The 22,277-nt window shown below is 38.1% G+C and overlaps 1 protein-coding gene across 4 annotated transcripts in view; it reads right to left on the bottom strand.

The window, feature by feature from the left end:
* Positions 1–22,277, bottom strand: part of SLC44A1 (solute carrier family 44 member 1) — a 171,027-nt gene that overhangs the window by 97,074 nt on the left and 51,676 nt on the right. For all 4 annotated transcript variants that reach the window (XM_074361927.1, XM_074361930.1, XM_074361929.1 and 1 more), the window contains exon 3: positions 15,984–16,126. In XM_074361927.1, coding sequence (XP_074218028.1) covers positions 15,984–16,126 — 143 coding nt within the window. The remainder of the gene's footprint in view (positions 1–15,983; positions 16,127–22,277) is intronic.

Raw genomic sequence — 22,277 nt, 5'->3', positions numbered from 1 at the left:
TAAGGAAGAAGATATTTTAGGTAGAAGGAAATACTCTCATTCATTCAACAGAAATGTATTGAATACTCTGCCAGGTGCAGGGCTAAATAAGCACTAGCGATACAGTGAAAAATGAGACCAACACAAACAAGTGTCTCCCTTCTCAGCATTTACAGTTCAGAGTAGGGAGGCAATTGCAAAACTCTGTGTAAATGCTTTAACAGAGAAAAGAGGGCAGCAGAGGATGCATCAAAAGGGCCCTATGAATGGACAATCAGGATAGGAGTCCAGAAGAAGGAAAATCTAAAGCCAGGACTTAAAGAATGAGTAAGAGGTCGGGCAGGAGCAGGGAGAGAACAGAGCACGGGAGGGCTTATAACTGAGAAACAACATGGCATAGCTGAGAAAATGGAAAAGGTCAGGATGGCTGAAATGCACTGTGATGCAACAGACAGATGGCTGGACAGGCAAGCTGGAACTAGACCATGGAGGGCCTTGTAAGTGGTATTAAAGATGTCAGAAAGTTTGGAGTTCATTCTAAAGACACTGGGAAGCCACTGAGAGTTCACCAGCTGCCATGTGGAGAATGAATTAAAGGTGAGCAAGAGAGAAAGTAAGGAGACTGATCAGGAGGCTATTGAATCTCTACCAAGAAATGATAACTTGGTCTAGGGTGGGAGGGAATGAAAAGGAGACTTCAAAAGCATTTAGGCATAATTAAGAAAACCTGATCACTGATTATACGGAGAGGGAAAGGAAGAAATTAAGAAGGATGCTTAGCCTCTGATTTAGACCAGGATGGCTAAAGCATCCTGGCTTGAGCTCTTCTTCTGTTCAGTAAGATAGAGGACTTAGGAGGAGAAGGGCAGTATGGCGGGATAAAGACCATGTTCCAGCTTCAGATAGTTTGAGTCACGGGTGAACCTAGAGACCGAGACACTTGGCTGTAGTGTTCCAGCAAAGAAATCTGGACGAGAGAGATTTTGGAATTATCGGCATATAAATGACAACCATATCCCTAGGAGTGCATGACATCACCAAAGTGAGTGTACAGGGTTGAGAGTCTTACCCTGGGTGAAATCTGTGGCCCTCCTGAAACTGCAAGCAAAATTTGGTATGCAAATTCATGTGTAGTTTTCTGAAGAGAGACTTCATAGTTGATAGTTTTGAACAGAGTGTCAAAGGTCCCCAAAGAGACAAAAACAAGAGCCAAAAGAGATACCAACATTGCAAAACAAAGGCATGGAACTGGAAACGAATGGGGAAAAAATGATTCTCCTGTTTAGTTACTGTGTCTGTCTCCTCCTTTTACTTGTACCATAAAGGGAGAAATAATTGTCAGAATGGTAACCAAGAATCAGACATCATATTGTGTTTCTTATACTAACCTGAGACAGAAAGCAAGTTAGAACAGTTTTTAAAAAATATTGCATAAAAGCTACAAGAAAGTTTTCTATTTAACCTACTTAACTGGAATAACACTCCTACACCCATGTTCATTGTGAATACTGCACAGTCAAAAGGACCATTCTCAAAATCAACTTGTTCCAGTACTCACACTGAGAAATACTCTGTTAAGAGCCAAAGGCAAGAGATTGATTTTTCTCTTTAGTTTTCAAGCTTTATTGAGATAATTTGCCTATCATAAAACTCACCTGTAAACTGTACAATGCAATTCAATGTTTTTAAGTATATTTCACCAAGTTGTTCACCAATTGATCACCACCTCCTAATTTTAGAATATTTTGTTACCCGCAAAAGAAACCTCATACCCTGGCAGTCACTCCCAACCCCCCCCCCCCATGCTCCCTAACTCTCCAGTGCTAGGCAACCATAATCTACTTTCTGTTTCTACAGATTTGGCTATTTTGGACATTTCATATGAACAGAGTCATATAGTATGTCCTTTGTGACTGCTTCTTTTACTCAACATAATGTTTTCAAGGTTCATCCATGTTGTAGCATGTATCAGTACTTCACTCCTTTTGATGGCTAAATAATATTTCATGGTATGGATATACCACATTTTATTTATTCTTTCATCAGCTGGTACATATTTGTGTTGTTTTCCTTTTTTGTTATTATGAATAATGCTGCTATAAATATGTGTATACAAGTCATTGTGTGGACATACATTTTATTTCTCTTGGGTAGATAATAAGGAGTGGAATTGCTAGATCACATGGTAACTCTATGTTTAACATTCTGAGGAACTGCCAGACTATTTCGCAGAGTGGCTAAACTATTTAATGTTCCCACCAGCAGTGTATGAGAGATTCAATTTCTCCATATCCCTGCCAACACTTCAAACTGTATGTCTTTTTTATTGTAACTATTCTAGTAGATGTGAAGGAGTAACTTGGTTTAATTTGCATTTCCTTGATAACTAACGACGTTAAGCATTTTTCATGTGCTTATTGGCCATTCATCTCTCTTTTTTGGAGACAAATCCATTCAAATCCTTTGCCCATCATAGATTTCCTTTTAATCTTTGAGAAAGACAGAGTTAGAAAGAGACAAGGATTAGATACTGTCACAATATTTTGAAAAAATGACACTAGAAGAAAAAATAAGGATAAAAGTAGAGAAAGGAGAGCACTTGGACAGTCAAAGGACTAGAAGTCAAAGAATGACTCAAGTGGGCAAAGAATACGTGAGCTGGAAGGAGAGAAGGCTGCAGTCAGAATGGGGAATTCTTGAATCAGGTTAAATTGATTTAAGGGTGATGACAAAGACCAAACTATGACTATCAAAGAGTGAATCCTGAAAATCCCCACTGAGAAGAAATTAAAACAGTACCTAGGGCTAGAGTGAGAATCAATGAGACAGAATATGTGAAAGTGCTTAGTAACCTACACAAATGTAAAGTTGATTAAGACAGCTATGTTTTCCCCAACTGGGTTAAAAAAGGGAAGAAGCTTTGATAAGTAACTTTGAAACTCATTTTGGAAGATGGTAATAAGGAAGACGATTATAATAAATAGCAGTTAACATATATGGTTCCAGGCAATGTGCTAAGGAATATACATCATTTAACATACTTATTTCTCTAAAACACCCCTAAAAAGGACATACTACAATTATCTTCACTTTACAAATGAAAATCTTTAAGCCAAACACCTTAATGTTATCTTCTCCAGTGTAAACTATCCTTGGTTACAGTCTAAGCCATCCCTGGTTATGTGCCTACTGGATCTACCCTCGTAGATACATTCCAATTACATGGAAAATCTTACTGATCAGAGAAAAACTACAAATATTACTTCCATTGTATTGCTTTTTTTCTTTGTAGCAAAGAATCAAACTTTTTAATAATCAAACATGCCTACCTTGGTACTACTTTATTTCTTTATTGCTTCAACAATGGTATCCTCTCCATCACAAAGGTAATTAAGTACATAATGTTTGCTTAAAAATATTTAACTCATCTGGAATATATTTTGCATGGTATGAGATTAAAATAGATGTAAATGCAGTCTTCTTCATATTATCATTCAACAATGTTTTTTATTAAACACTGATTGCTTTTCTCAAATATGAAATCACTATCAGTTTATCTCTGATATTTCTATTTTGTTTCCATCACTGTTATTAACCTACATTCACGTAGTCTTGTTAATATACTTTGGAACAGGTTTTGGTCTAGAATGGCAAAACTCCTTTTGCTCCCCTTGAAGTTATAAAATCCTTAATTAGACAATGACAACTATACACACATAACCCTTATCCAGACAATGAGTAAACCCGTCTCCCTTACACATTTTGTTTGGCCGGTACACTAACTGCCAGTATTTAAAAATCAGCAGACGACAGGTGCTGTGGTCTGAATCTGTCACCCCCCCAAACCACCAAATTCATACATTGAATTCTAACCTCCAAAGGTGATGGGATTAGGAGGTACAGGGGCCTTCAGGAGGGTGGTTAGGAAGTGAAGGTGCCTTATAAATTCCTAGCTTCTCTTGAAAAATTACTATCACTGGGCCTATGTACCCACATGCCAAAAATCAGCTGGACCCGAATAGCCACTACCTTCAGCACACACATATAAAGTTCAAAGTGTCCACCACTCCCTGCTGTCTTACTCCCAGCCCCACTGAGTGATTAACAGTGTCTGCCTAAAGGCCTTCAAACTGCAACGTCTGGTAAAACCTGAGTTTCCCCTTCTGCTTTCCAAGCCAGAAAGTTCACAGTTAATTTGGTGATCAACTTCAGTAACTAGACTGAGACTAGATTTCTGGTCTAATCTCTATGTCCTTGGTGTCACTCCTGATCTTCTATCTTCATTTAATTATCATACAATATATGCACTCAATTCTAATTCTCTCAAATAATTTTGTGAACAAGAGTAATTTTTAAAAACGTTTTCCCCCCAGAAGTTCTTGCCTGCTCCCTTACTATGTGATTTATACTATCAATTGAGTTTAATTCAACATCCTATTGGGATCTTAAATGGTATTGCATTAAATCTATAAACTGACTTTGTTTGTATTGTCATCTTTATGATATTTAGACTACTCAACCAGGAATAGATTATATTTCTCTTATTATTTTTTTTCTATTAAAGTATTATAATTCTCTGTATTTGGCCTTGTATCTTGTTAGATTTTAGTTTTTAATAAAACAAGTATTATCTTTTTCATTATATTTTGTCTACTGATAAAACAAATGACTGAATTCAGTTAGGCATATGTTTTATAACCCATGATTTAAGCTTCTCATTTCAAGATATATTTTTGTTGAATCTCCTAAAACATCCAGGTTACAGTTCCTTGTCATTGACAAATAGCATTATTTTACTCTCTACTGACCTACACACATTTCATTTATCTCTTTTATATGATTTGTTGCAACTAGTTATTTAAGACAGTGGTATAAAAAAGGTGACGTCCTTGTTTAATTTAAAATAGACCATTTCTCCATAAAATTGGTACCCACCAGTATTAGAAACTATCAACTTCCGTTCATGCCCTCCAACTTAAAATGAAATCTATTTTTGACAAAGGTGCCAAGGTAATTCAATGGGGAAGGTAGTTTTTTCAATAAATGCTGCAGGAATAACTGGGAATCATGTATGGGAAAAAGAACAAACCTTGACCTCTTCACAATGTACACAAACACAAGTGCTAAATAAAAAGAGTTCTAGAAGAAAACAGAAAAAATGCAAAACAGTTTGATAATTTCTCATAAAATTAAACATACTCTCACAATATGGATCCGCAATCCCAATCCTAGGTTATCTACCCAAAAGTAAGAAAATATATTTCCATACAACACATGTACATAAATTTTCAAAGCAGTGTTATTTACAATAGGAAAAAATGTTAAGTATGGAAAAAAGAATCCAAAACTGATGAACAGATAAACAAAATGTGGTATATCTACACAATGAAATACTACTCAGCAATTAAGAAGGGACAAACTACTGATATATTTTACAGTATGGATGATCTCACATTATTATGCTACGTGAAAAAAGTATGACAAAAAATACTACATACCATACAACTCCACGTATATGAAATTCTAAAAAGGCAAAACTATACTGACAGACAGCAGCTGTGGTTGTTTGGAGACAAGGGGTAATTTTTCTAGGGGCAAAAGAAGTATGGATTATGACAGAGGGCACATGACTGTATCGTTACCAAAACTCTAACTGTACATTTAAAATGGATAAATTATTATATGTAAGTTATACTTCAATAAGACTATAAAAATAAGATTTAAATTTCATCTTGAAAATGCATTTTACAACACGCAACTTAAAGAGTCCCAGGGGGCAGTAAAAAATTTAATGTACTCAGAAAGAGGTCTGGACTTTGCCCTGGGCTTTTGGCAGTTAACTGCTAAACCTTGTAGGAGTGTCTTTATTTGCCTGGGGATTTAGGTCATGGCAAACAGTCTAACAATGTGAAGGCTGGAGGTGGGCCACAGCAGATAGGATTTCAGGTGGAAGTTGACCACTCTTAGAAAGACCAACAATGCCTCGCAGACCAGGCATTTGGGATCCTATGGTACTTCAGCCTGACCAGAGGGGCTGAGACTGAGTCAGCCACATGGGCAATGAATCATGCCTGCATAATGGAGCCCTAGTGAAAATTCTGAATGTTGAAGCTTGGGTGAGAGTCCCAGCTCGCAAAACCCCATGTGTATCATCACACATCAATGCCAGGCAAGTAACATGCCCTGACTCCAGGGGGTGGGAACAATGGTAGAGCTTCTCTTATTAGCTTCTTTTTCAATCTGGTTGCCTTTCCTTATAATAAACTGTAATTGTGAGTGTAATAGTGAGTTTTGTGAGGCTTTCTGGAAAATTATCAAAACTAAGGGTGGTCATGCGGACCCCCGGACTTGTATTTAGCTTCGAGGGTGCTCGTGCGTAGACTGTGTACCCTCTAACTTCTCAGTTGCTCTCAACTCTCACATCCAGGTAAACGTAAATAGGTTGCACCTTGATGACTAAAAAATTCATAGTTGGAGTGGTTAATAATTACTGAAAGTAAATTTACAAAGGTCATACCTGTAAGCTTATGTACCATGACAAAATGAAAAAGAATTTTTACAGCTGCCTGGTTAATTTGGAACCAACCCAAACAGGAAGACTCTGGGTGAGCATGTGTAATCAGCTGTTTAATTTAGATATGCCAAGTACACAACCTAGGCAGGCAACACACAGAAGAACCAATCATCTCTTCCTTGCCTAGGTGCATGCCTGTCATCTAATTCTGTTAAGTGGCTTTTTACTTCTTTATATAGACTCTGTTCAACATTTCAACTTTCAACTCCTGAATTTTATATGGTGTGCAGTTGGATCTCTTCTTTCAAATTGCTAGCAGTATTACCCAGAGCAAGTATTACCGAGAGGAAGAATTTCACCAGCAATTCAGATGTTACTTTGTAAAAAAGTTTTTCAAAAATTCAGGCTAAAGAGAGTGTGGTCATGAAATGACAAAAAAATATTTTCCAAAGATGCCTCCATAAATTTGCCTTCAGAAAATTTAGCTATCATTTTTACAACTTCTAACATTTTCTATGAGAGAAAGGTGAAAGATTAGGGGAAAACTGCACAAATAATACAGTGTTTCCATAGAACACCACAAAATGTACTGTTTTCCAATGCTTGGGAATTTGTGGGCAAATGAGTGCACAGATGCAAGTTCAAGTGAAGTATCTGTCTAGGCTTCTCTTTTTTGTGTTGAGCCACACTAGGAGAGATGGTAGGTTAATGCTGGAGTCAGAAAATATCTGACAGGAGAGCAGAGAGGACAGTGCTTTCGTCAAAGCAACAGAAAACTCACCAAAAGCTCAGAGTATCCTCATTTGTTCATTCTTATCCCTAAGTGTGGGAATGAGCAGTTATCTACTGAGCTACTCTAAAGAATAGCCTGGACACTCTGTAAAACTCAATCCAGCATAATGGATAAATGCACCATCTCTGTTCTCCTAAGCCTCTACAACTCCATAAGACAGAGCTGGGAGCTCCTCACTGTGCGCAGAAGTTTTCACCAGGCTTTAGTTTTAGGCTGGCCTACAGAACTCCAACCTACAGACCCCGCCCACAATGTCCTTCAGCCAAGAACCAAGCTTGGCATTCTAATTGGAATTCCATCCTCACTACAGATGGGCTCTTGGAGCTGCATCTTGGCCCAAGAACCCACATGGTCACCCATTCACCAGCTCCCTGCCCTCCACCCCCACCATCACCACTATCTATGCCTTTCTTCCACAGATCTACTTTATTTGATTTCCCCTGCTAGAATGTAAGTCCTGCTGTGAACCCCCAACCCACCTAATTGGGGCTCTAGAACCCTACTTAAAATGACTCTGTCCCTGAACTCCCGTCACTGGCTAAAAGATTCTTCAATCCACACGGACAATCTAGAACTAAGATACTACCCTAAAGACGGGGAGGTCAGAGACGTTGAAGCATGAGAAGGATCTGACCCACTGTTGTAAAGGAAAGGGACCACGAGCCACAGAATATAAGCTACAGAATACATAGGTTGCCTCTAGAAGCTGAGAATGACCCCTGGCTGATAGCCAGCAAGGAAATGGAACCTCAACCTACACCCACATGGAACTGAATTGAACTTGGAATTAGATTCATTCTCCAGAGCCTCTAGTAAGGAACAAAGGCCTGCTAACACTTTGATTTCAGCCTTGTGAAACCTGAAGCAAGGAACCTGCTGAACCAAGCTGTGCACAGGCTTCTGATTTATAGAACTTGGTTGTTTTAAGGCACTTGGTTTGTGGCAATTTGTTACAGCAGCAGTGGAACCAAACACAATCATGGTTCTAGTGCTACTATCAAACTGCCTATTTTCCTGTCCCTGTAGTTAGAAACCCAGGAAACTGGAGTCGCCCAGCTTTCAATATACAACACTTTTATATGATGTCCCACCTTGCATAGTTTACCTATGTTTACATAGCTTTTTGTTTACATAGTATTTTGTCTCCCTCCCTAGGAGGCAAACTCTTCAAGGACAGAGACTGTGAATACCTTTTTTCACTAATTTTTTTTCATCGTCCAAATAAGATACATTGACTGTAAAAAAAACTTAGGGAAAAAGTAAGTATAAGAGAAAATTTAAAAGATCCATAATTCAACAGTTAACTACACTGTTAATAATTTCATTCTATACTTTCCTATGTACATGTATATTTTTATATATATGAACAAAAATCACACTATATATATTGACTTGTAACTTTATTTTTCCCTTAATAACGTTATGTGGATATTCCACATCAATGGACATAATTCTTTACCACCACTTTTTCCACCTCAGACGGGGCCAAGTCCTCCTGTTACAACCCCCCTTATGCCCTTACATCTTGCCCTTCGTAACACTTTCGACAGCTGTAGTAACATCTGTGATTATATGATGATTGTATTAAGTTCTGTTTTCTCCACTAGACTGTCATTTCCATGACATAAAAGAGTGTGCCTCTTTTTCTCAAGAGTACAATCTCTGATGCCTAACCCAAAGAAGGTGGCTGAGAAATGTAACTCATGAATGAATGAATAAATAAATGAATCCAAAAAAACCTCTTTTTTCAGTCATTTAGGTTGTTTCCTCTTTTGTTATTCTTAACAGAGGTCTCTAGCACAGAGTCGATTTTCAATAAATGTTTGCTGAGGACTAAATAAAATAATAGACAGAATTTTCAAGAAGCAGTAATTTAAGTCACTAGAAGGAAGAGAAATGAGTCCTTGTCACATACACGTGGACAACTGTACAGAGCTGATAAAAGGATCCTCAAACTGAGTATTTAGCAAATTTTACCTTTCCTTTCTAGTTCTTTTTTAAAAAATTTCAAACAGGGACAGGTATGCAGTCAACAATATTTGATAACTCTTTAAAAGTCTTCAAAAAGGTATGTTTTACATGATAACTAATTTTTTACAAAAAGGTCTTCCTAAAATACATGGTTATAAGGCACAGTAGGCCGAGAAAGAAAGTTCAGCCATCTGCTTATAAGTGGTTTAAAGAGTGAGCACGTCTTTCACATCTGTATAATAGCATTACCAACCCCCTAAATAAGCCTTTATAAAAGTTAATAAGCTTTATATAATATTGTACACCAACCACACTTCAATAAAAAAATAAAAAGAAAGAAACCAGGGGGGAAAAGTTAACAAACTAATTCGCAATCATGAAGTAGACAACCAGACACTAAACCTACAGAACTCTGAGCTTTAGGGAAGGTAACCAGTGGCCACTGAAGTTTTATTCTGTATCCATGTAGAGGTTATAAAAATGGTTTCTTTAAAATAAGACTATTGCCAGGGGAGAGGGTATAGCTTGGGGGTAGAGTGTATGCTTAGCATACATGAGGTCCTGGGTTCAATCCCCAGTACCTCCATTAAAATAAAATAAATAAATCAACCTAATTACCCCCCGCCACACACACAGAGGGTTACTTAAAATTCATGTTAAAGATGGAACCTGAGAGAAATAAAGATAGAACTTTTTAAAAAACAAAAATAAAAAAATAAGACTATTGCCTATTAAAAAGTCGATTATCTTACTAAAAAAGTAACATTACCAGTTTAAATGACATGTGTTTCAATGAATATTTAAAACATACAAATGGTAAAAATATCCAAATGTGAAATGAGAATAATGCATTTCATCATTAAAATTCATATTCTTTATCTGACAGAGAAAACAGACAAGACTGCCTCCCAATTATTCCAAGCTTTCAGAGATTGCAGAGGTGCTCCAGTTCCTTTCAGAGCTCCTTTAGTTATGCCTTTGTTGATTTATATAACCTGCCCTTTCTTCTCTGCATGTTCTCCTAAAAGTTTCCTTCACCTTTCAATGTTGGGAGGGAGAGGCCCCAAAAGCGAAAAAGCTGGGAAAGTGGAATCACTGTGTAGCTTAGCAGAGACAGGGTAACACACAGCACAAAGAGCACTAGGCTGAGCGGGGAGGGTGGAGGGCTGGTCCTGATACTACTGTCTTCGCCAAGTCACTCATGTTCCCTAGACCCCAGTTTTTTCCACCTGTACAACGAAGGGGCTCAGTGATCTCAAGGGCCCTCCCAGCACACACATTCTAAGCTGTGGATTTCTGGAGAGTGAGACAGTTAAAGAAAAGAAGGAAAACTCACACTAGATACCCTGCTAAAGGTTATGAAGGTAATTGAAAAAGGTCTCAAATAAAATGCCCCCCTACAGACTTGACTCACAATGCATGCCACCAATCTCCCCAGCCCTCTCTCTGCTTCTTGTACATCTTGTTAACACTGATCTATCTGAAATCTGAGGGGCACTTTAGGGTCACAGAGCCCTTATCAGTGATTGGAACTTTAATGGCTTCCTTAGAGAAAAGACAAAGAAGAAAGTTAGATTTACGCAAAAAATATACCTTTAGAACCTCTGTGGAAAAATCGATAAGTGAGATACACCAGGAAAATTTCTTAGGGTAACAAAGGAAGTGGACACTCAGCTGTGTGTTAGGATAGTTTGCAGAATGGAGAACAGAGTTCTATTAATAATATAATGCCTATATTAAAAAGATTAAGCAGTTCCCTACATACCCTCACCTGGCTTTACAGTTGCCTATGCAAACTAAGAGCCAATGCCACTGTGCCCTCGCCTCCCCCATCTCAGGCACCCAGGAAAAGGGACCATCCATGGTAGAAACACACTATCTCCCTGCCTCCAATCATCTCACCAGAGGTCAAACAGAGCTAGATGCTTTGTCTCCCACATAGTCCCCATATACACTAATCCAGCTGTCTTAGAACCAGAAGCATCTCTGCTTTATCCAAACTGATGTGGAAGAGAGGGGCTTCCTTTCTGGGAACAATTTCTATAATAATAATCATTCTCCATCTAAAAATCGTCACATACACTCTAAGACTAGAGTGGTTTGAAAATGACAGGCAATCTAAAATGTGACAGTCAGGGTTCAAAATATATTATTACCACCCCGCACCCCATTACCCAAAAAACTGGCTGTAAATCATACCCATGCTCTGTAGTACCACCACCACCGTAGCTCAGCTATAACACAAGTGGTTTTCTTCTCCGGGCCCTAGGTGGCACTCACAAATATTTGATGCAATGCTTTAAGGAGGTTACATGCTAGATGATCTTAAACACCTCTTTCATCTCTGGCACTTTATGATTCTAAGATAAATGAGCTTTTCTGGGCTGACCCAGCCTCAGAACCTTATTTATAGCATTGTTTCTATGCATAAAACTTTCATACATCTCAAGCAACTGACTTAAAAATTAACTTCGGGAATATAATCCATTTGAAGATGGGCCTTGCATTATCTCATAAAATACTATCTGCCATGTTCCTATATGTCTTTATTACTACAGTAAATATACTATCAGTTCAAAAATATTATTTGGAGAAAAAGAATGCATTATAATTAGAATGATAAAAAAATAAAACACAGCCTTTTCTTTACTACTAATAGAATTCTTATAGTCATCTTGGTATCTTAAATTTTGTAGTTAGAATAGGTCAAAGGCATTCCCTTCCCATTTCTCTCCTGATTTACATCCTTCTTATTTTATCACAATTCAATAAGCCCTTATAAAGTAATCCTTGGGTGTCAAAATCTGGGAGTTATACAAAACATGATGATCCAGGGAGACAGAGCTGGGTGGTGTGGTGTTCAGACTCTGAGATGCCCCAATTTTCCCTACCTCCTAGAATTCAGACCTTCCCCCTGAGTTTGGGTGGGAACATAAACTTACTTGTAACCAGCAGACTACTGGAAAGGTGAGGGGATATCACTTCCATAGTTAAATAACATAGGACTGTAACTTCCATCTTACTAGCAAACCCTCTGTGTTGATGCCCTCCCTTGTTGGCTTTGAAGTAAGCTGCCATACAGAGAGGCCCATGTAGCCTGCACTGAGAGTGGCCTCTGGCTAATGACCAGTAAAGAGCTAAGGCTCTCTGTCCAACAACCCTTAAGTACTGTGTGCTGTTAACCACCTGAGCTTAGAAGGGGAAGTTCTCCAGTAGAACCTCAGCTCTGACCAACACCTTGACTGCAGCCTTGTGAGAAACTCTGAAGCAGGAGTCCCAGCTAAGCTGTATCTAGATTCCTGACCCACAGGAACTGTGAGGTAATAAATATGTCCTGTTTTAAGCCACTACGTTTGTGAAAATATTGTTACCTAGCAACTGATCATTAATAGAGGCAGATGAGAAACACAATATAATTAGAGAACGACTTAAAGGCAATAAAAATCCAAGTATAAAGTTTCTGGGATAAAGTTAGCTTTGATATATTCCATAAAGAGGTTATGAGACCCATATTACGTCTTTCAAGAACTGAGACTGGCAGAGAGGTAGAGGGACAGCACAGAGGTAGAATCAGCTGAATGCCATGGACAGAGGTACTACTACACTGAGAAACAGTGAGGGAAGACTGAACAGGTACAGGGGGTCTAGGTCAAGGCAGGGCTGAGTGGGCTCACCTTTGATACAAAAGCATTTTGAGGAAAGGCTCTTGAGCAGGGAAATGACAGTAAAAAGTGTTTTAAAGAACTTAATCCTATCACAGTGTAAAGGATAGAGAAGATTAGAGATAAAAAGACCAGGAATAGATATGCTGGCTCAACAGTCTTCATGAGAGGCCAGCAAATATATGGAGGGGAAAAAGGTTCGCACTCATGAATAATCAAAAGCATGCAAATGGAAACCATAAAACATCATTTTTGGTTGATCAAATCAGCACAAAAATTAATAATACTAGCAAGGATAAAGCAATCTCAGACACTGTTGGTGGGAAGGTAAAAAACAGCCCTTATGGAAAGCCAGTTAGTGATATGGATTAATAATCTTAAAATATTCAGATCCTCAGACTCAGTAATTCACTCTGAGAACATATTTGAGAAAAAAAATTTTTTTTACCCATTCAACAAACATTTAATTGAGTGCCTACTACATTCTAGCTACTGAGGATCCAGCAGTGAATAAATTCATGGAACTTAGAAGAGACAAACATTTAACAAATAGTCACAAAATAAATAACTACACATATTACAGGACAAAGTGAGATTTAAATTATGAGCCCAAAAAAGACCTTTCTGGGAAGTAACATTTATAGTGAAGAGAGCTGAAGGACAAATAGAATTTCACCATGTGAAGAATGGGAGGGATTTTTTTTTCCTGATAGAGGAAACAACACTCATGAAGGCAAAAAGAGTTAACTGTGTTCAGGATTTTACAGGACTAATGTATTAACTTATTCAACAACTATGTATGGAGGTCCTAGTAAGTACTAGGTACTGAGGATAAGAGATGGAAGAAAGTGATCAAGGTCAAGTTGAGGCAATAGCAAATGAAACAGGTATAAAAAAATTCTATATGCATAGAAGGGCCTGGAATTCATAATAGAGCCAAAGATGTATGAGGAAATGAGTGAAAAAGGAGGAAATCAATGCATCTGGCAGGAAAAAAAAGAGGATGGAGTAAAGGTAATACACACAAAGACTTTCTACCTCCTTTCAAATCCAAACAGTATAGACTTACCTGAGAAAGGTATGTTCAAAACTGTACCATTCATTTATAAAAAAATCACTATTTATAGATAGAAATACTTAATGAGTCAACACTAAAATGCTCACATGCAGAGAAGAAACAGAGATCAAAAATAAATTTTAAACGTGTATACACGTGCTAAGGGGTAGCTATACTTGGGACACTATTCCCCGTACAGCTATCCATAAATGAGTCTCAACTATGCTAAGCGTTCAGGGAAAAGAAAATACTTTTTTGGAACAATAAGCAGGCTTTCTTTGGAAGAGGCCAAAAGGTACATAAAATAATCCAAGCATCTGAAATTAAAAATTGACGAAATGAAACTTGGTAAGGTTAAGTATGAAGTGACATTTACACAGATCTTATGGTAAGAATATACTTGGAGTTATGAGCAAGTTAAAAATGGAACCAGAAGAATGATCATAACCTCAGGTGAACAGGTGACCTGAGGGAGTAGAGCCCTTCCCCTACTATCTCCTCATCTATCTAAATGGTAATATTTTATGTTTGGTACATGTTAACAGCATTAAAGAGTTAACAACATATTTGCTACTACCTTCCCCCGACCCCCCCCCAAAATATGTGGAACTCTGTACTATCTTTGCAATTTCTGTAAGTCTAAAAATATTTCAAAATAAGAAGTAACAAAAAAATACATGGGTAGATTTGCTACAGCAAATAACATAAAAGTCTAAAGTTTGTGTTAATTTCATGAAGTGATCAAAAAGGCCAAATGAAACTCCAGATGACTCTCTAAAGAGTCCAATTTTCACTTCTGTTAAGGGCTGCAGGTACATATCTGGAGAAAAGTTCATGGTCTGTATTGGATATTCCACTGCCCACCAGACTTTTGGGGAAGTCATTTCAATCTCTCTAAGCCTCTGCTACACCCAGTCCACAGGTCAGTATCATATAATTGCCAACTATGGCATGCTATACTAATGTTCATTACTATCATTTAAGTTTTTATTTATTTGAACTGCATTATTCCTTCATTAAATGGAGGAATATTTCTAAGATATGATTAACTATTTTGATTTTCTTCAACTTTTTGAATTTATCAGATCAATCTACTTTCCAATTAGGGCTCAAATTCAACCGACAATTTAATCTAACAATAAACAGTTATTACATCCCAGGAAATATAATAGAATTATAGTCTAAAAAATGTTTTTATCTGCTTTAGCCTATTCCTATAAAGTTCATTAATGTAACTGGTTAACCTGTTATCTTAAAATTAGTTGGTCAATTCTGAAGGCGTGTCTTCATCTATTGGATCTAATAAAGTTTGATGGGGCATAAATCTACAGTGTGGACAATTAACATTGACATCATACATAAAATATGTCTGATAAAATGTATTTTCCCCATAGACATTAAAAATGAAATACATAGCAGCTCTTTTGAAGAAAAGAGGTGATTAAGTCAGGAATTCCATGAAATACAAAAGCTGAACCTTGAGAACCCAAAATTTTAAACTCTGACAAAGAAAATACTTCTTTTATAAAATTGGAAATTGATGTGTAATTATAAAGGATGGGCCACAAAATGTTTCATTATAACTTTAATGTGTTAAAATCCATTATCATCCCTCTGTCCTCCATCAAGTATAAACTTATATTGTAAACATATTGCAAAGAAAAATATTATGTTGTTATTTTGGGTTAAAGCTTAGTGTACAGCCTAAAGGCTAATGGGAAAACAGAGTACAAGAGGAACCCTCTCAAATCATACATTTACTCATTAAAACCTCAAGGCAGCCCATTTTAACATGGCACCTAATTTTGCTTCCTGGAAAATGTACTTACAGACCAAAAACAGGAATGATTCAAGTGGACACTTTAAAAAAATAATAAAAAAAACAACAGGAGGCATATAAAATACTGAATACAGTAAGGTGTTATGTTTATAACAGTAAGAACAGCAGGATGCCCCCTCCCCTTCCAAGCTTCCACAGGGTTCATCATTCAGCCACAGTCTACTCACTTCCGATGGGTGTGGTCCATGCCACTGTTTGGTATTGCTTCCAACTTTGCATTTTTCTGCCCACAGATATTTCCATAGCTGTCGTATCCTGACACTAGTCTTGCTGCTGCACCTGTTGCTACTGAAAAGCCACAAATAAATCCCTAGGGGAAAAAAACAGAAAAAAAAAATACAAATAAACCATTTCAATAGCAACAGTCACTACTTGATACGATAATGAGCTTCTTTTGTCCGCTGAAGGGAACAAAGAGCTATCTTTCCTTATTGCAAACACTATTCCACTGTTTTCCTTGGATTTCACACAGGCTGTACAAAGAAGTCCACAGGGAAACACTATTTACTACGATAACAAAACAAACCTCAAGCTTTTACATCGTAAGATTATGTTTGCATTTTTATAATAATAATAGCTTCTCTGTATGGAACACCTGCTCTATGCCAGGATCTGAACCAGATGCTTACCATACATTATCTCTAATCCTCATGATGGAGAAACTGAGGCCCAGGGAGGGTAAATGAGTTTGCCCAAGGCCATAGAAGCTAGCAAAGATCAGAGCATAGACTCAAGCCCAGCTTTCTTCATTCTTTAGTTTTATTTGGTTGCAAAGGAGTTCTGTTAAATGAACAACAGCAACAGATGAAAGAAAAAAATTCAAAGAACAATAGGTATGTAGGTTTTGAATTATTATCACTTCAGTACACACACCACTTCTGTTTCTTTCTGGCAGTAAAGCTGTATACGAGCCAAAGAATTATACCATGAAGCACTGCCATGCTCTTAATATTGGAGACCCAAGGAGAGTCAGGCACTGGGCCTGTGTGTCAAAGGCCACTTCATTTCACTGGAACATGCTTCATCATAGTGCCAAAGGCAAATGGTAGATGCTTAGAATTGTAACATGCTTGCTAAATCAAGGATGCACTGGCCAAAACAAAGCATTATAAAAGCCTTTATTCAACTGCAGGCTACGAAGCATTAAGAACAGGAAGTAAGGTGAATCACTACTAATAAACTGAATGGGGAGAAAAGACTGGGGTTAAATATTCTCGCAACTTCCTCATTAAAAGGTTGAGTTTTTCTTATCTTTATTACAGTGACTAATGAAGACAGAGATTATCACCGTTTAAATCATCACAGCCAAGTACCACGAGTAGGACTTTCTAAGCAGCCCTGCTGGATCTCAGGTCTACAGTGGTAAATGCTGTAGTTGCATGCAGGGCCTCAAAGAAAAGGATTTCCCTCTTAAACATACTCTCCTAAAAAGGTAAACAAACTCTTTTCTAAATAACTCTCTGTATTTACCGTGCAGGTAAGGAAAATGAAAGGGGAAGAGCAGAGAGCACAGGTCTACCTAGCAGAAACTACTTGAAACATCACTTTGTAAGAAAGTGGACGTGGAGTAGAGACCCCCTGATTTGCTACTCTGTCGCTCTCTGATCCTTGCCAAGTTACTTTAACTCTCAGTGCCTCAATTTACTCACCTGTAAAATGGAGATAATGAGTGGAGCTCTTAGGGCTGCTGTAAGGATTAAATGAAACAATCCAGTAAGGTGGTGAGAATCCTGTCTGGCACATAGTAAGAGCTCAGTAAGTGTTGGCTATTACTGTTGCTAGAAATGAAAACACGTTGTAAGGGAAAGACCATGGGCTTTGGGGTCAGAGAGACCTGCACTGATCAATGGAATATTGATGAGTTCATTTTCTCCTTGTGTGACCTTGAACAAACTTCCCCCCCACCCCCAACTCACATGCTTTATTTTATTTTTTTCAATGGAGGTACAAGGGATTGAACCCAGGGCCTTGCGCATGCTAAGCGTGTGCTCTACCACTGAGCTATACCCACCCTTCTGGACAAATTTCTTTAATTCCCCATGCCTCATTGGTATCTATAAGTTGGGGCTAAAATCACCCACCACAAAGACTGCTGTGAAAATTACATGAGATAATACAAGTAAAGTGCCTGTCTCGATAGATGTGAGGGCCCTTCTGTCTCAAAGCACAGCTAACTGCTAGCACTAGGATTAGGTACAGGCTGATCAATACTCACTTATTCACTCTCACCCTGGCTTCCCTCTCCCTCTCTCCTGACTCCTCCAAGAAGACGGCAGGGAAATGAGTCCCACCTCAGAACTTCAAGTCAAGACTGAGACATGAGAAAAAATATATAATCCCCTACATAGGGATACATGTGCAAATCAGCATGCCATTTCAAGCATACCCTTGAACATCAAATTAGGAAGCCCAACACTAAACAAAATACTGGAGGTGGAGATAAACATTAGAAGGTTTCATGGCTAACCTTTTCTAACACAGTTCTTTAACAGGAAGCATCACAGAGCAATAGACAGGGAATCCAGAAAGATTTGGATTCAAAGCCTCAATCTACCTCCTACGACTTGTATAACTTTGATCCAAGTACCTATTTAGGCCGTTTCCTCTTCATCCCTGACACTAAGTAATACTATTTCACCTCCTAATGATGAAGACTAAAAGAGATAATGCATTTCTTATGTCTAACTGGTCTGGTACATGGCAGGTGATCAATATATGGTAGCTGTTAATGGTAAACTGGAATGAGAAAGTCAGACTAATGAGGCTGACAACAGTAATTGGGGACTAACCAAAAACCCCTTCAGTTCTCCATTTGAGAACAAAAATTTCTATAGGGGGAAAAGTGAGAAATACTGTCAGTAATTTTTTTATTATACCAAAACATTCAGACCACAATTACAATCTTCTTTCACTACTCATCTAAAATAGCGAAGCCCTTGCATAATTAAAAGGTTATGTTCTTCTTTCACTTTTTATAGAAATTTTCTCCTGATGTTTGATAAGTACTTTGTGTTACAGATTCCTTTAAATGATTTCTGATTCCCCTTTATGACTATTTTTAACAGTACTGTGGGACATGTGGTTTTTGTGCCTCTGTGTGTCTGTTTGTTTTCATCATAAGCCACCTCATGCCCCTCTGGGATGTAGGCAGGGTACAAATTACAAAATGTCACATACAGATGGTAAAGTGGGACACTGACATATTCTCACACAGGCCATTTAAACTTCTTAGTAGCTTCCACAGGCATTAGAGTAGAGAGGGTGAGAGGCTGCAGGGGAGAAAGGAAGGTGAACAGTAAGCTAATAAGATAGGAAGAAACCATGGCTGTTATCCCAGGGACTTCCCATATGGTACAAGTAGTGACAATGGAGAACTAGGCCGAATATAATTAAAAAGACAATCTCCTTTTAAAAAAATTGTGAAATCCAAATGCAGGAAGCAATATAGTTTCAGATGAGAAAAAAAATGTGGTACATGAAATTAAAATATGGGGAGAAACTTTACAGAATGCACTAGATAATTTAATAGCTCCACAAGGCACAGGGCGGGGGGAGGGTATTCAATAGAAGGAAATGACATTAATGAAGCAAATGATAAGGGGGATGAGGAAAGCTTTCGTACACCTATAGTAGGGAACAATCACTGGAGAGAAAGTAAGCCTATTAGGAAGGAAGAGAATCACGGCTAAAATTTTAAAATGACTAAGCTATTGAAGTGCTTTCAGAACTGCTATTTTAAGAGAGAGAGAAGAGCAGACAAATCTAATCACAAGCAGGAGACTCAAATCAGATAAAGGGACACAGGGATGGTGGATCACAGGCAAGATCCGGAAACTAATAAGTGCCTCCTGCTTACGTGGGAGAAAGACAATTTGCTAATTAATGAACTGTGCTCATTTCCCCTTCACATCACAAGGTTTAGTTCGACTGAAGTAAGAGCTTTGGCTTAGTTTCATTCACTATTAGTCCAAAAAAGGGACACATTTTATTTTATAAGCATGTTTGAATTTCATACATGGAGACTTTACCATGCAACTGAGCAAGGCAGAGAGCCTTAGCTTTGCTTTGAAGAAAAAAAAAAGTCAACAAAACCTGTATGAGGGGTGGGGAGGGGGTATGAATATGGCAACATGCTTCAAGATAAAAAGATGGGGAAAAAAAGACTTATGCTCCCAGCCCTCTCCCAGGATTAAAGAAAATATATCCAGACTTTCTTCTCAAATACTACCTCCCTAATTTCAATCAATGCTTGAAGTCAGTCTTCTAATTTGTCAAACCTGAGAATAACACTTGGCTTCTGTTCCTCCTCGTTTGAGAACCCCGAGACAAGGAAGGCTATTAGGACCCAGCAGATGGGGTAGGATTTGAATCCTAAAATTAGCAGGACTAATTTTAAAAATAAACTTAAAAGTTTTGCCTATCTGCCAGATTTCTGGATTTCTCTAAAGTTCAATAGGATACATTACTCTAAAAAAGAAAGAGGAAAAAAATAAGAATGACTGGAAATCTAGGAAATATTCACTCAATAAGCATTTATTGAGTACATACAAATGCAAGATATCATGCAAAATACAAGGGGTTATAACATGAAGTTCACCCTGAAAGAATTGAAAGGTTCTCAAAGAAAAAAAAAAAATTAACAGGGCATGAGGGCAAGATCACAGAAGCTCGGTTCCATGAGCAGCTCAAGAGATGAAAAAGAAAACACAGACAAGGAATCCATACTGAGAACTGAACCCAGCTCTGCCACAAATACTCCTTATGATTCAGGGCAATTCACTTTAAATCCTCTGAGCCTCAGTTTCCCTGCCTGTCACAAGGCACGAACTAGATTAATCTCAAAATTTTATGATGCTATGGGAGAGTTGATAACAGAGTAAATTTTTTCAGGGTATACTTTCAAGGAGAAGTATAAGCCTACCTGATCCACTATAGTGACTCAGTGGGGGGAAAAAAAAAGAATAGTTTAAAAGCAAATGGGTTTAAATGAACTGTATATTTAAAAATAGTTAAAACGGTAAATTTTAAATTATGTTTATTTTACCACAATGATTAAAAAAAAACCCAGGAAAAAAAAAAAACCAAAGGAATTAACAGAAAGTAGGCAGTCATTTGGATCAGGTAACCTCAGGGTAATTTTTGGCAGGCTGTTCTTTCTCTTCTATGATCCCAGCAAAGCACAGCCCATCACACAGGTGACTGAATACTGCAGTGAGTCTTTGAGTCTTTCACTTCATGCTGCATGCTCCACAACAGTTAATGAGGCAGAAACACTACGCTCTGAGAACTACACTAAAGCTATAAAATAAAAAAAGGTCCTTGAAAGCAGTCTGAAGGGACAACCTATGCAATAATGGCTCCCGAATCCAGCTCTAGTCCAGATCATTCTCCAAAATTCCACTCTGTATTTCCAACTGCTTATCCCCATGTACACACTCTACACGTCCAAAACTCACCTCCTTCTACATTTCCGCAAACCACTTACCCTTCCAGCATGTGCCCTGTCTCCATCAGTGGCACCACTACCGACTAGACTGCACATATAAATATGGAGTGAGAGGACTGTAGCTTCCTAACTCAGCACTAGAGGAAGCAGAATGCTAAACTGTTTGCTCAGAGCCTGAAATATGGATTAGACCACATTCTGTTGGCAGGTGAGGTTACTATGTCCTACAGGTCCATGTTCTCAGCAACAACTTCTTCTGCTGTTTCCAATTCCACGCAACAAAGGGGGAACTGACCATTCCTTGAGGCCTTGCCTTCTTCCTTTCCCTCCTGGGTTCAATGCTCCCACTGTGTAATCTTAGACAAGTTATTTAACATTACTTCTGTGCCTCATTTCCTTATCTCTAAAATGGGAATAACAATAGTATCTACTTCTCTTAGCAGGTGTGAAAATTAAATCTGTGTCGAGTGCAGAGAACAGTACCCAGTTCACAGTAAGTAGTAATGATGATCAGGGGTAAGTTGTAGGAGATGTCTGTATCTTCTACTTTACACAGTGTGCACCCCTGTTAGGATCACCCAGCTTCCTCTCTGTCCTGACTTCTGTAAGATGCTCTGGGCTTTTCTCACAAATACCTCTCCTTGGGTCAGAATAAAGTCAGACCATCCAAGATGGGAAGAACATTTTGGTGGCCCAAGCTTCATTCCGTAAGTCGTTGTTTACAGAGGAATGATTTATTGTGCATAATCAAGTGACTGCCTGGCTACTAACAAAGTAGTACTCTGTTTACAGAAACTGTGCTTTGGAACTGTACGAGGAGCTGGAGTAGGATATGAGCTGAAAAAGCTTACCCTGAACCGGTAACACAAGAATCTCTTTCATTGTCCTTCATCAGTTTCCTACTTGCCTGCAACACTGATGACACCAAATATTACTGATCGCACTTGTTCAATCTCTCTTCTGCTCTCCTTTACTACTTATTTTGGGTTATTCACCTCTTATCTGAACTATTGCA

This window comes from Camelus bactrianus, chromosome 4 (assembly GCF_048773025.1).
Source record: "Camelus bactrianus isolate YW-2024 breed Bactrian camel chromosome 4, ASM4877302v1, whole genome shotgun sequence".
Lineage (NCBI taxonomy): Eukaryota > Metazoa > Chordata > Mammalia > Artiodactyla > Camelidae > Camelus > Camelus bactrianus.
The sequence above is the reverse complement of the archived record's forward strand: the minus strand, read 5'-3'. Positions and strand labels throughout refer to the sequence as shown.